This window comes from Dysidea avara, chromosome 15, assembly GCF_963678975.1.
Source record: "Dysidea avara chromosome 15, odDysAvar1.4, whole genome shotgun sequence".
In the NCBI taxonomy this organism is placed as follows: Eukaryota; Metazoa; Porifera; class Demospongiae; order Dictyoceratida; family Dysideidae; genus Dysidea; species Dysidea avara.
In genome coordinates, this window is record NC_089286.1 from 2,219,649 (window position 1) to 2,235,314 (window position 15,666).

General features: G+C 37.8%; 3 protein-coding genes across 3 annotated transcripts; all 3 read left to right on the forward strand.

The window, feature by feature from the left end:
- Nucleotides 1-4,567: 4,567 nt before the first annotated feature.
- On the forward strand, nt 4,568-5,767 carry LOC136245177 (uncharacterized). Its single transcript, XM_066036679.1, has one exon. The coding sequence runs from the start codon at nt 4,568-4,570 to the stop codon at nt 5,765-5,767; it is 1,200 nt and encodes a 399-aa protein (XP_065892751.1).
- Nucleotides 5,768-6,015: 248 nt separating this feature from the next.
- LOC136245178 (uncharacterized) lies at nt 6,016-6,537 on the forward strand. Its single transcript, XM_066036680.1, has one exon. The coding sequence runs from the start codon at nt 6,016-6,018 to the stop codon at nt 6,535-6,537; it is 522 nt and encodes a 173-aa protein (XP_065892752.1).
- A 26-nt stretch (nt 6,538-6,563) lies between these two features.
- Nucleotides 6,564-8,357, forward strand: LOC136245179 (uncharacterized). Its single transcript, XM_066036681.1, has one exon. It carries the CDS (start codon nt 6,564-6,566, stop codon nt 8,355-8,357), a length of 1,794 nt encoding a protein of 597 aa, XP_065892753.1.
- Nucleotides 8,358-15,666: the final 7,309 nt, after the last annotated feature.

Sequence of the window (15,666 nt, forward strand, 5' to 3'; positions counted from 1 at the left end):
CCCAGTGATTACCGCAAAGCAGCTTACTGGCAATGGACCATGTGGCAGTGTGGATATTTAGGAGGAGGAGTCAGAAAGGTGGTCCCTTCTTGTGTTGTTTGGTGCGTCCGTGATAAATACTCTGCTCCTTATGGAAACTATTTAGGATTTAAAGAATATTGACCAAATGATTAGAGATTTTAGAAAACAATGATTTAGCGTATAATTGATTATGTACAACTTTAATTTTATACAACCAATGATTATGAAAAACGTGACTTTTTATTGGCAACTAGTTCATTTGTACTTACTGGAGGATGATGAGCTATTGTTCGTTGGATATTTGAAGGGTGACTAGTTGCTATTGCCTGCTTATACTTCAAGTTGTTTACAGAAATCTCTCTTTTTCTTTTTATAGTTAGAAATAAGTTCGGAATATAATCATATTTCTTTGGTGACAGTAATGGTGTGACATCCCATTTCTTGGTTTGTTTCCTGTACTTTCTGTGGTACATTACTTCTCCGTTTTGATTTTTTCGCATCTCCCTTTGATTGTGGTGATTGTGATCAAGAATAGCAAGTTGGATGCGCACTACATATGACTCATTTCTGTATGGATAAAATAACATGTTAATAGTAATCTATAGACTGGGTATTTTCAAGGGGAAATGTTTTTTGCAGTTCATTACATGTACCATCTAAAATTTTGACGTAATTTCGCAGTGGGAAATTTTGAGGGGGGAATTATCATGGAGAACGGTCAACCTGTGTATATTGCAAAAGTATTTCCTCCTTGAAAACAATCCGCTATAAGGTAGTAAAATTACTGAAAAGCTATCCACTTGGGACAGTAGCAAAGAAGTTGGCTATGAAAGCTTTCCAACACTCCTGTATGCCTACAGAGATGAAATGTATTATTTTGATTCGAACACATCAGTAAAAATTATTACCTAAATTTTATGTAGTATTTAACGATTTCAACCTTCGCTCATCAGTCAATATCTTGCTTAAAGAAGAAAATGCTGCTTCATTTACTCTAAAATATTGTAGCTCAGTGCCATCAGGGTCAATTGGTGGTCCAGTCAACTCCTCGTGATCACACTGTTGTGTTCCAGTGGGCCATTCATGTTCATCTGTGACATGGTGTAAAATCCCAAACCATTTGTCCTACCAAAAATTTATTGTTTAAAGTATTAAAGTATGTATACATTCACCTTCAACACCTGCAAGTCTCCATCACATGTATGGTAGCAATACCAAAAGTGGTTGACGATGTTCCTACTTCACTGTGCAATTTTGTCCTTATTCTTGATCTTTCCAGCCTGTACAAAACAGAATAAGGTAAATTATATAATTATTATACTGACTTCGTTCATGCTTTTCTCAACTTCTTAGCTTTGTGCCAGATGTCCATGGAGTGATGGGTAGCAGGATAAACAGTAGCTAGTGTGTTGAAGTATGCAACTATTGATCAGGTGTAAACACGACTAATTGCATACCAAGCATTTTCCGTACTGCTGATGAAGCATCAGTTACCAGTTCTCCAACATTGAAACCATTTTCTTCCAAATGCTTGATGGCACAACTGACGGCTTCTCTTTTGGGGGACTGCAGTGAAACTTCTCTTTTATCCACAGTCTCCATGTGCAAGATGGTGTTAGTATCTATATCCAGTAATGAATAGGTGCAGTATTTGGCACTGGAGCCTGGTGAGTCACATCTGCCATCACCTGATACCGAAACAGTTTTGCCTCTGTATTGTTCAAGTATCATTACCTAGACAATAAAAATATAATTCATGTTGTTCTGTGACACAAATTTCTACTTGCTCAGCTTGGAAGAATTGGTTAATTCCTTTCAAAATGAATGATCGTTGATAAGAGTAGAATGTAGTGTCACTGATCATTGGCATTTTTAAGAAAGTCAAGAACATCTCAATTTTTCTACAATTATTTCCTGATATGACCAGACTAGTTGTGACCTCCATGTTAACTGTGAATATTCTACCACCTGGTCTACTAGTCCTATTCCCTACTGTATTCTGACTCTCAATGTGTGAGGATGCCCAATTGAACTCATGACCACCAGCACAGAGTCCTGAGACAGTCAGGCAGCACCCAATAAACTCATGACTAAAGGTGCAAGTTCTCTCACAACCATTGGTATGACACTTGGATCCAAGCAACTCCAAGAGTTTGTCAAGTGAACAAATAAATTGGGTCCAAGTAGAATCTGTGGTATCAGAGTTGTTTTCAGGTGGTGGTTCATCATTCACATCTTGTAACTGGTTACTACTGGACCTATGTACTTGAATAACTGATTGGACATTTTAGTTCATTTCCTTACCCGTCATCCAATTCATTTTCACTTGCAGCTCCATCGGTATCAGAATGTTCACTTCTAGAAAGTAGTCAGATAGATTAATAACCTTCAATGTCTCAACCATACTGATATGAATCATCGTGCATCATATCTGTTATTTCGCATATTCTAAAGACACTGCGTCTATTACTTGTTATCACACTTATTGGTTTGCTAACCTCTCTTCTTGGTAGTAATCTGCAAATGATTGACAAGTGGTACTGCTTGTAAACGTGCTACTTGTAGTGTCAAAAGTATAGACAAGAGTCCAACAAGTAAGAAAGTGTCTCGTAAATTCAATTTACCTGCAATTCATCGCCTTTGCCTGACAATCTATATTCCGTGACCCTACATGTTCCGTATTGTCAATGCTCAATGTTTCTTCCTGACTGCATATTAAGCAATGGTGCTAATTTACAACTTGCTATAACTGTAAATATAAACTACCTCTGTGTTAAACCATTAGGAGAATAAATAGCACTCCATGTTTGTTCTTCGGATCTTGCCATAGAACTGTGGTACCAATGATACAAGATTTGATGTAACAGTCGTCACATACTTGTCAACTGCCTCTGTGGTAGTCATACACTCTGTAATGAGAAACAGAAATAGTTTTCACCTTACACTAGAGGTATTTGCTAGAACAAACAAAGGGTATTCACTACTAATAGTTCTGAAGACCCACCTGCAATCAGGACCAAACTCAAAACTAGTGATCAAGATAAATTTGGTCTGAACTAAGTGATCAATACATACCAGTAAGCGGTGATTAAGCTAGCTTGAAAAAAGAACAAAAAAATTTTCAAAAATACGTGCTAAATCATTACCCATTTTCTGACAAAATTAAGCAATCAATGAATGTTGATCAAAAAGTTTGATCCCATTTGTAGTGGTTCTACGGGCCTATTGGTAGTCACTACTCCTTAAAGATACACGAATAGCTAGTGATGTGCATAACAACTATTTTGTTTTACTTTTTTTAGCACGTGCATGTACACATGCATGTACTTACCTGGCAGCCTTACAGGCGTAGATGTGTGAAAATATCCAGGTTGCAGTGGAGAGCAAGGTGGGCTGCTGAGATTATGCTCACTAGAAATACTGCATACATTACGGGCCAACAAAATGAGTGAGTAGTACAAAACCTACCTTATAGTCTTCGGCATTTCAGCAGTCTGTGTTACAGAGTTATTGCTGATACCATTGCAGCTTGTATCCGTACTGTCCTGGGTACTCTTCTTACTGGCGATGGTCTCCATGAAATGAGCGAGTAGGTCACGAGTGAAATCATCGTCAGATTTTGCGTGACAGAGTCGCTTCATTTTTACCCATGACAGATGCGTTTCTGCTCTGAGCTTGATGCGAGCGTAACTAGCCCTAGCAACATGAGGTTGTCCAGGTGGCATCGCTTTAGTTTGTCACGTGCGTAACTATAACACGTCATCAATAAAAACGTGATTTTCTTGGTGCCCAAATAAATCACGTGTTTATATAAAATTTGGACAGCTTCGTAAACAGCGCATTGTCCCTTTAATGTTAGTTGCATACTGACACCTTTCATGCAAAGTAGGTCCCAGGACCAAACACTAATGCCATGGTCACCCTCAAGTTAGCACTGTCCAACCTTTCAATTATCACAATGATGCAATGTAACTTATAGTAGCTATGCTTTGCTACCTGTGTGGTCCATAATCCCCAACCCATAATCGATTGTAACTGGGTAGGGTATAAAAATGTTTGTGTGTTGTAATATTTTATGCTAATAATGGGAAGGGGTGTTGTAGATAAAGCAAGAGACATTAAATAATTTTATATAATTACCTTTAGTTCGTTTAACACTTTGTAGGAGTTAACATATAGGGTTTTGTTTCTGCAGAGACTAGACTAAGCTAGAATATTCTAAACTAGTCAGACTGGTTTTCACTACTATGTATTCTAGGCCAATATAAAGGGAATTGTTGTAAACTTGTTTAATGCTGGTAAAATAACTGAACCTGTTCCAACTTGAACTCTGTCGATTACAACATTTGGTGCCGAAACCAGGGAGAGAACTAAGGATCTTGGGACTTCCTATAGAAAGACTTGTCTACTATGAACCTTCTTCCCTAAACTCAGAATCTGTGGTACCGTGGAACTCTATAACGGTACCCCATAAGGCGAGTTATCTGTTAAGTCAGATCTGCTGTTCTGTATAAGTTGTTACAGGATTCTGAAGGAACCAATTGTGATGCCAGCATTGAGTACGTTGAAGAGTAATCGAACTAGAGCTAAAAATGCTTTGGCTAAAGAAGAGCAGGAAGCAAATGAATTGCTACAGCAAGAATTGAACAGTATCAATGAACAACAAATCACGAAATACAGTTTATCAATTGGAAAGTCTATTTTAAGTCTTGAAACAAAGTTGACACGATTAGAAGTGGCTAATGACAAATTGATGGATGCTTATGAAGAAGAAAGCAACTCAGAAGCCTCTGCTGAGTTTCAATCTATCTTAGAACAGGACAGTGAGTTTATGGACAGTGTTATTGACAAGGTATCTCAACTTAAAGTGCTTAAGGAGGAAGTTGAAAGAAAGAGGAGAGAACTGGACACTAGTCATACTCAGAATCTCGAGCAGCGTTTGACTCAGGTACAGGAGCAGATGTCCTTATTACAATCCAGTCAAACACGTACAGAAGAACTTCGTCTGCAGCCTCCACTGACAGGAGCAGTTAAACCAACACAAATTGATATACCAACTTACTCAGGAGATGTTTTGAAATGGAAAGAATTTTGGGACATGTTCGAAGCTTCTGTCCACAAAGAGAAAAGGTATGCTAGTATAGATAAATTTACTTACCTGAAATCAAAGCTTTCTGGTGATGCCCTAGAAGCAATAGCAGGGTATCAATTGTCGAATGAGAATTACCAAATTGTTGTTGATGTGTTAAAGAAACGGTTTGGAAACAAACAAGTTATTATTGATTCTTACTACCACAATTTGTCACACTTACCTGTAGCTACAAATCAAGCTAGCAGTTTGCGTCAATGTTATGATGCTATTGAAAGAAATTTGAGAAGTCTAGAGGCCGTTGGAGAGGATGTAAATCACCGCCATTTCATAGCATTAATAAGTGAAAAACTTCCACAAAGAGTGCTTTATCAGCTTTACATGTTGAAAGCGGAGGATGAAGAGTGGACAGTATCCAAATTACGTCAGTTACTTGGAAAACACATTACAGCTATGGAGATGGCTAGTTTAGAATTTTTGCAGACACCTACTGAATCCAAACATCACTCCAGCTTAAGTCAGATTGACAATACCAGAAGAAATCACTTTAGTTCTAAACCAACAGCCAGTGGACTACTAGCAGGGAGTACCAAACAGCGTAGACCTAAACAAATTCAAGCAAAATGTTTTTTGCAGCCAGCCTCATTGGTCAGATGAATGTTCCAACTGTAAAACATTGCATGAAAGAAGAGAAAAGTTAAAGGGATCGTGTTACATATGTTTGAAGAAAGGACACTTGTCAAAAAATTGTGCTAAAAAAAAAATCTGTGCTCACTGGAAGAAAGAATGATCATCACAGAAGTCTCTGTCCTACTTTGTTTCCCAATAGCGACTCATCCGGATTGTCCAGTATTGAGGATACAGTTGAAGCCAAGCTTAATGAAGTGACTAAGACTAACGTCCTAATGCAAACAGCAACAACAGTAAAGAATGTCCAGGGTAGCTCTTCTATGCCAGTTCATTTGATTTTAGACTCTGGTAGTCAGAGAACCTATGTTACAGAAAAGCTGGCAAAGGAAATCAAGTTGAATTTAGGACCATCTGAAAGCCTTTCAATTGCCACGTTTGGTGCAAATCAGTCCACAAAGCTTCAATGTAAATCAAGCAAATTACAGCTTCATCTGAAAGATGGAAGTGTTATGTCATTGGATGTTACAGTAGTCCCTAGTATCACAGGGAGAATAACCCGCACTCCATTGTCACAAGCAGATGCCAAATTTCTCAGAGATTCAGCATTAGAGGACAAGCTTGCTGACACAATTGTTACTAGTGCAGAAGTTTTTCAAGTCGACATGTTAGTTGGGAATGATTATTATTTTGATTTATTACAGCCCAGGAAAATAGATCTTGGAAATGGTCTATATTTGATTCAATCTAAACTTGGCTGGTCTTTGGAGGGAAAGTGGAATCTAAAACAGAAGTGGTGATTGAACAAAACTTACTTGTTAGTACTATGGGAGTAGCACCTACAAATGTAGACACTACCACACATAACATGCTTACCTCAGTTGAGTTTTCAATTACAGCAAAGCCTAACCTTGAGTTATTTTGGAACCTAGAATCCCTGGGAATTACTGAATCACCATTAACATGTGATGATGACTTAGCTTTAGATCACTTTAACAAGACCGTGAAGTTTGAGGAAGGAAGATATATGGTAACATGGCCATGGAAAGAAGAGAATCCAAATTTACCAAGCAACTACTACCTGGCACTGGGAAGACTGAAATCAATTCTCCAGAAGCTACATAAGCACCCACAGCTATTGCAGCAGTATGACGCTATAATACAAGAGCAATTAGAGAGGAATATTGAGAAGGTTGTGACCGAATCTGAAGAAGGGCCAACAAAGCATTATATTCCTCATCATCCTGTCATCACACCGTTGAAAAGTACAACAAAAGTGAGAGTCGTATATGATGCATCTGCCAAAACCAAACAGGATCACAAAAGCTTGAATGAAAACTTATACAGAGGACCCATCATACTACCTGATTTAATTGGCTTGCTGCTAAGATTTCGATTGCCTCCAATTGGAGTAATTAATGATATTGAAAAGGCATTTCTTAATGTTGGTTTACAAGCAAAGGATAGAGATGTGACCCGCTTTCTTTGGCTAAACAATACAGGATCCAACTTGATCAATGATGAAAATCTTCAAGTATACCGATTTTGTAGAATTCCATTTGGAATCATATCAAGCCCTTTTCTTTTATCAGCAACAATCAATTACCATCTGAAACAAATTGGAAGCACAACAGCTGAACAGTTGCAGCGTGATATCTATGTGGATAATTTGATAACAGGAACTCAAAGTGTTTCAGAAGGTCATCAATTATATACAGAAGCAAAACAAATATTTACCACAGCTTCAATGAACCTAAGAGAGTGGGCATCAAATTCTGAAGAATTAATGGCATTAATTCCAAGCCACAACAGAGCAAACAGCTCTGATATCAAGGTACTTGGTATTTGTTGGAGACTGAAGAATGACACACTATCAGTACCAGGACCATCTTCTGAAAAGCTAGAAGGAGTTTTTACTAAACGAGGAATACTTCAAGCAACAGCTTCAATTTATGACCCACTGGGATTCTTTTCACCAACCATCTTACAGGCCAAAATTTTCATCAAAGAGTTGTGGGAAAATAAATTTGAATGGGACACCAAACTCCCAACTGAGCTACTAGCAAGGTGGGAAAATATCTGTTGTGATCTCAAAACAATTCCAACCTTTCACATTCCTCGATATCTTGGTATGAATGCAGCTGGACATCAGCCAATAGTATACAGTTTGATCTGCTTTAGTGATGCTTCAAGCAAGGCCTATGCTACTGCAGTTTACCTACACCAATTTTCACCTGATACATGTAACTGCTCAGCTGATCTTGTTTTCTCGAAAACACGTTTAGCACCACAGGGAATAACAATCCCCAGATTAGAATTGTTGGGTGTATTTATTGGAACAAGAGCAATGCGATTCATTGAAAAGGAACTACACTTACCTATTTCAGCCAAAGTTCTGTGGACAGACTCCCAATGTGTGCTGCAGTGGTTACACAGTACAAAATCTCTTTCAACATTTGTGACAAACAGATTAAAGGAAATTAAATCACTTGGAGGAACGTCATTCAAATACATCCCTACACAAGAAAATCCAGCTGATCTGGCAACCAGAGGGAAGTCTCTATCTGAACTGTTACAATCCACTTGGTGGAATGGACCCTCTTGGAATTGTACTGCATAAACTATAAGATGGATGGTCATATCCTAATTGTTTAGGCTTTGGTTTGGTGTTGCATGTCTGTCATTATATACCAAATAAAGAAACTACTATTTAGGTATCACTAACAACTACAAAGAGTTAGCTTGATTTACTATGAACAGGGAGTTCAAGCTAACTTTCCCTGTATTCCTTCATGTGTAAAAAAGAAGGTAATTGCAATGTGATGTAATCAAACAACCATAGCTGCTTTCATTGTACAAACTCTATGAGCAAATTAATGAGCAATATCCGCAATGATGTTTCTTTACTTTTCGATTAAAAATTTGATGTCATAATTGATAAAAAAGGCAGTGTTGGTGCAGGGGCTTTAAAGACTTTGGCACATAATATTCAAAATGAATGTTGTCTAGTGTTTTACACATGGATCCACAAGGTAAGTTGTACACACGTGTGAATGGTAGAAGTGAAACTGAATGGGAGATTAGATGGTTTGAACACATTCAAGGAAAATACTGAAACCCTGTACGCTTCACACTCAGACCATACCATGGAGCATTACTGGATGACTTCGTAGTATAAATTGCAGAGTGATACTGTTAGAATCACAGAGAGAATGTGCTTTCAGTTTTGCCAAAAATACCATCCCAAAAACCTGCCAAAGAAGTTATGAGAAGGCATAGCTGAGGCTATTCTTTATAGCATAGTTAACCTTGTGGTACTTCCATTTTCTATCTACAGCACTTAGTTTAGCCAAGAACGTGCTTCCAACAAAGCATGTCATCTGCCATTGTAAGCCTTCCGACCAAGTGACGTGAAGTGGTCAAACTAACCAAAACAATTATCATAACAACACCACAAGTCGTTCTCGTAACAAAATAAAGTAACTAATGCCACCGTTCTGCTGTAATAGGATTAAATTTGTTGAGGCGCAAATCCAGCCTAAGGATACTGGTTCTTGTAAAAAGCCTATGGGTGCACGGCGCAGTTTCCAATCAAGGGGGGTATATTATCTATGATTATGTATGTAGTATATGTGTCTACTATATGTATTTCAATTTACTGATGAATATAGCAAAATAGAATTTACAGGTTTTTACTCAGGCAGTCAAACATAATATTAGTGGTTTTACCATAAGATTATAGGCAGATCAACCCAAAAATCTATCTTACCCCATTATGGGAACTGATGGACCCGCAAAAGGTTTTTTTTTTAGCAAGATTTGAAAATGTTTCGAAGCTCTGGAGGCCCTACTTTGGTGATGGTACTGTACATTAAAGATGTACTGTATCTACTTACATACACATGTATAATACCGATGTAATTATAACACTGATCTGTAGATACTTATATTTCACTGCTGTGAATTGTAGCACAAGACAAATACATAGTTATCAATTGAGCAGGCTTGGGGTCAAATACTTAGAAAAGTATTTAAATACAAATACTCTGAAAATATGAAATACAAATACTTATATCCAGGATGTATTTGAAATACAAATACAACTATTTGTAAAAGTATTTACATACTTTTAAATACTTCTGCACTTTCATCCTTTAAATCTGAACTACACATTAAACAACCGCCCAATAAAACACATGCGCACCTCTGCTTTTAAAATTGCTGTGTGCAAAAAAATCTACTGACCACACCTAATACCTGTAGCTTTGTAACAAGATAACTACTTAACTTATTGATTACATCTTATAAACACAAGTTTTTCAAATCGTTTGTCGTTTAAGTAACATCGACCAGGACGAAAGACTTAACCTGCGATACTAAGAAGTGTTTCTACGGGTGCCGAGGATGCAGGTATAGAAAGATATCTACAGGCCTAGCTAAAGATGGAAATTTTCCTTGATTAACTTTCCAAAATACAAGTGGATCTTCTTCTTGTGGTAAACATGACACAAGTAAGTATTCTTCGACCATTGTGTTCAAATCCCTAGAAGTCTCAGCACTTGTACAATCAGACTGGCTTATTAAATCACTAAAAAAAGTTTTCATTCTCTTAGCTGAAGGTTCGAATTTAAGATCTTCTATTTCAGAAGCAACCTCACCAGCAGTTGATGAGTGTTAAATGCTAGTCTCAGTACTCAAGTCGGTGGCCTCAACAAAGAGTAATATCATTCCTCCCTGTTGGTCATACGAAGTTTTCTCCATATTGGTGCTTCAGACTTTTTAAGCGCCAATATCACAAGATGCAAATTGGCTGCTTGGACATTGTCAAGGCTGTTAATGAATCTGTTGCTCCAAACGTAGCACATCCGGTTGGTACCAAGGATCAGTGCCGATGTATGACCGGAGTGCCTATTTTGAAGATAAAAGTCAAAACTGCACTGAATGGTATTACACAAATGCACCATTTTAAATTTCCAGCTACTCACCCAGGGAGAGTTTTCGTGAAGAACACAAATGATGGACCTGAATAGGAGATTAAATTGAAGAAAGTAGACTCCTGGCAGCCAATGTCTTCTGACCTACCTGATGAGAGTGTACCTCCTAGCTGGTTTGTCCCTAGTGCGACAATGGTATTTGCACAACAAAATATGTGAATTTTGTCCTGCACATTGCAGAGATGTGGTGTGTCCTAAGCCTCATCAAACTATATAATCACTATATAATAACTCTAATATAATCTCCATGGCATATTATAATATGTTTGTAAAAGTATGCTTCAATTAGAATAATGTTAAACTATTATGTAAAGCCTTAGTAAACAATTAATAGAGCTAATAAAAATGCATTACACATGACCTACACACGCAACACAGTACAAATTGTTTCTAGATCAGTTGGATGCCTAACACGAGGTAGCCATGAGGTGGCAGCAGTGGTTTGAGAACACATGGAATAAGTCAAGCATTAACAGTACTAACTACATGTGTGACTAAACTTCTTTTTTTAAATTTCCTTGTTGAAATTGTAACTAACATGCTGCGCTATCAATAACAAAGAGGCGTCAGTAAACTTTCGCTACAGGTGATCAAAGTGATTTGTTGGACGATGTGTCAGCTCGATTGGTTACGAGGATTACTGGACCTACGAAAACAGGTTAATTATCCATTTGTAAACTTTGTATGATAATGTATTGAAACATGAAACTGCAATATCTCCCAAATCGCTTAGCATATTGCTCTGAAATTTTGCCACAGTAAAGTACCACGTTATAGGAGACTTTTAGTGCAAAAGAGTGATTTTTAAAATGTGCATACATTGACAGTTTTGTAAAATTGGGTCACAATTATTCAAGCCACATACAAATTGCTTATCAAGATCATCCTTCTTTTCAGTTAGAGTGATTAACGATGGAATTCTTTACCCCAATCAGTGATTGACTCCAACTTCCCTAATAAACTGCTGGACAGACACTATAGTAATACAATGTAGGATTTTTAACACGCCTACAGTACAGTCATACTGTATGATTATCTGCAGGCACGTATATAGACAACTTCTCTTGTTTCACTACTTTATAGCTAACTATTGCCTTGTTTCATTATACATTTTCTCCTTGGATCCTTAATTTCCCTTCTACTTGTGGAATTATATGTGACCCAGTCTGGAAAAATAGGTTTTAAGTGTTTAGTGTGGGTGGGAGGCGGGGGGGCCTGGAAGGCAGATAAGATGGTGTTCAAAAATTGAACAGGAAGGCATAGGGATGAATTACGCCAAGTTTTGGGCCATTGAGGTCTCAAAATTGGCTAAAATGAAAGGAAATTCACAGCAGAGGTACTTATTCAACACCACAGAGCTGTACTTGCACATACAATCATCCCCAGACTGACCAGAGCTCCATTAAGGTCCCACACCGCAGTACGGATCGCCACTGGGCTTGGGAAAAGCAGCCAGCAAAACACCACTCAAGTCTGGCTGATTTTGACTGTGGAATTAGATAGTTTATTCATGTAGCTTTGTGTCCTGGGTGAAAAATCGAATCAGCTCACATGGGCGGTAAGACCGGTTTTCTCAGACTGGGTCACGATATTCCACTCATTATTTCATAGATATGCTTATTGTACAGCATCTCATAGCTCAAACATTAGTCCGGTAGATTTAAGGTTGGACCCAGAAGAAATCCGAATAAAGCTGATTTTAGTATCATTAGAAAGCAAATTTTTCATAGAATAACATATCCAAAATCTTCTAAAATCCACCTTGGGGAAAACTTTTTATGGCCAATTTAGTATTGAGGCGTATGTGAGAAAGTGGATCTTCCACACATATCCGATTTACCAACTTTGACAACTCATAACTTCAGATTGGAAAATGGTATTGACTTGAAATTTGATCAGTAGTGAGCACCAGCATCACGTATTAGTTGCAGAAAATTTCAGGTTGATATTCAGCTTGTACACTAAGTTGTGGTTTCTTTATTAAATGACCTATTTTTGCAAATCTGGTCATTTGTGACTAACAAAAATGCATATTATCCTTAAAATATTTTCGCATAAGAACTTCATTGCAATCAATATTAGCTGTATGAAATAAGAATAAGACTGGTTATAGAAATAAAAAGGTGCCTATCATGTAAGTTCTGAACAAATATACTTGTCAAAATTATTGTGAACAGTTTCCTCAGTACTTCTGCAACTCTCTCCCCTGCAACTGCCACATGCTGCAGCATACTTTAATCCATGATTACAATGAGAGCATAATGTTGCTACCACATGGATTTGCAGTAGAAAGCTATTGTACAAATTTAAGTGAGATTTCTGATGCTAGTCCCATGTCTGTCATCATCAGTTGCATACAGCCTCGATCCTTCTAGTTTTCAGCTCCATTATGGTAATGGATCAAGTTAGTCATTAAGTTCCTTCTAATGAATAACTTGTAGACGCACATACAAGTTGTGAAAGTGTGTTGCTCTTGCAATCATTTGCGCATCATTTTCTTCTTGATTAGACCAACTTTACCCTGTTCAAATGTTGCAGATGTTGTATCACAGCCACTCCATGCGTGCATGTGAAAAGAGAAGATGTAATTATGACATTACAGTAGGACCTATGTGCCCAATAATGTCATCAATTTTCCAATGCTCAAATGTTTCCCAACCTCTGAAAGAAAAAAATATATGCTTGCTATGTTCTGGTGCACCATGCAGGAGGACAAGAACAACAGTGTCATCAGTTACAACACACTTTACTTCCTTCAATTGCAAATTGAAGTGCACATTGAACAATCAGTGTGTCAGCATCCAAATTACTGTGATGCACAACCTGGCCATCATCTCTCAGATATTGGACAATCAATTGATGTTTGCTCTTTTCATTTGCAAGAAAACTTCCTGACTTGTATGCTTCCATAGATTCACTTGACTGAATATCTGCACTTGTACATACCATAACATACCTGGGGATGCTGACAGCCCTACACACTGATAGCACACATGGAGATTCTGACGTGTTGATGGTCCAATGCGCACTTCAATTTTGCAATTGAAGGAAGTAGAGTGAATGTTGTAGCTGATGACAACAATGAAGTTCTTGTGCTACTGGTGCATGCTGGAAGCAGAACATGACAAGTACGTATCTATTTTCGTTCAGAGGTTGTAAAGCATTTGAAGATTTGGAAAAATGATGACGTTATTGCGCACATATGTAGGTCCTTTTTTCACATCCCTGAGGTGGCTGTGATACAACGTCCGCAACATTTGAATAGGTAAAGTCGGCCTAATCAGCAATCAAATGATGTGCAAACGATTGAAAGGTTAATGATGGATTTTATAATGCAACAACAGCACATGTTGAAAAAGTGGGAGTCAGTCTGATTCATTGAGGAGTCTCAGGTATACAAAACAAAGTACATGGAAATGGTGGTATCAGAAGGTTACTACACATGCGAGCTGTGAAAGTGTGTTAACCCTTGCAGTTGGATGGAGTTTTGAGGATCAATGGTTTTAGCTGATGCAAGAAGTTATTCATTGGAGGGAACTTAATATGGGGCTGTAAACTAGAAGGATTAAGGCTGCAACCGATGATGATAGAGATGGGACCAGTCCCAGAGATCATATAATAATTTTTTACAACATAAATGCCAGCTTTCCACTGAAAATCCATGTGGTAGCAATATTATACTCTTGTTGCAAACTTGGATTATTAGTGTGTTGCAGAAGTGCTAAGGAAACTGTTTCTTATGAAAAAATAATTTAAGGATAAGACATTTTTGTTGGTCACAAATGACCAGATTTGCAAAAATGAGTGCAAATGCATCCGATTGAGAAACCACAACTTAATGTTCAAGTTGAAGATCAATCTGAAATTTTCACCACCTAATAAGTGATCACTACTGATCAAATTTCAAGTTAATACCAGTTTCCAATCTGAAGTTATGAGTTGTCAAAGTTGGTAAATTGGATATGTGTGGAAGATCCACTTTCCCGAATCCAGTCACATATGCCTCAATACTAAATTGGCCATAAAAATTTTTCCCCAAGGTGGATTTTAGAGGATTTTGGATATACTGTGTTAATTGTTTACTAAGGTTTTACATAATAGTTTAACATTATTCTAATTGAAGCGTACTTTTACAATCACCAAAGAACATGTTATAATATGCCATGGAGATTATATTAGAGTTATTATATTATATAGTGATTATATAGTTTGATGAGGCTTAGGACACACCACTGCAATGTGCAGGACAAAATTCATGTATTTTGTTGTGCAAATACCATTGTCGTTCTAGGGACAGACCAGGAGGTACAATCTCATCAGGGAGGTCAGAAGACAAAGGCTGCCAGGAGTCTACTTTCTTCAATGTAATCTCTCTTTCAGGTCCATCATTTGTGTTCTTCACGAAAACTCTTCCTGGGTGAGTAGCTGGAAATTTAAAATGGTGCATTTGTGTAATGCCATTCAGTGCAGTTTTGACTGTTTTATCTTCAAAATAGGCACTCCAGTCATACATCGGCACTGATCCTTGATACCAACCAGATGTGCTACGTTTGGAGCAGCAGATTCATTAACAGCCTTGACGATGTCCAAGCAGCCAATTTGCATCTTGTGATATTGGCGCTTAAAAAGTCTGAAGCACCAATATGGAGACAACTTCGTGTGACCAACAGGGAGGAATGATATATTATCTCTTTGTTGAGGCCACCGAGTCGCACCGACTTGAGTACTGAGACTAGCATTAACACTGGCAATGTGACATCAACTGCTGGTGAGGCTATCTTGAAATTGAACCTTCGGCTAAGAGAATGAAAACTTTTTTTAGTGATTTAATAAGCCAGTCTGATTGTACAAGTGCTGAGACTTCTAAGGATTTGAACACAATGGCCGAAGAATACTTCCTTGCGCCATGTTTACCACAAGAAGAAAATCCACTTG

What these genes read in the sequence shown, in the direction of transcription:
- LOC136245177 (XM_066036679.1), top strand. Translation starts at nt 4,568, where the DNA reads ATGCCAGCATTGAGTACGTTGAAGAGTAATCGAACTAGAGCTAAAAAT.
- LOC136245178 (XM_066036680.1), top strand. Translation starts at nt 6,016, where the DNA reads ATGCAAACAGCAACAACAGTAAAGAATGTCCAGGGTAGCTCTTCTATG.
- LOC136245179 (XM_066036681.1), top strand. Translation starts at nt 6,564, where the DNA reads ATGGGAGTAGCACCTACAAATGTAGACACTACCACACATAACATGCTT.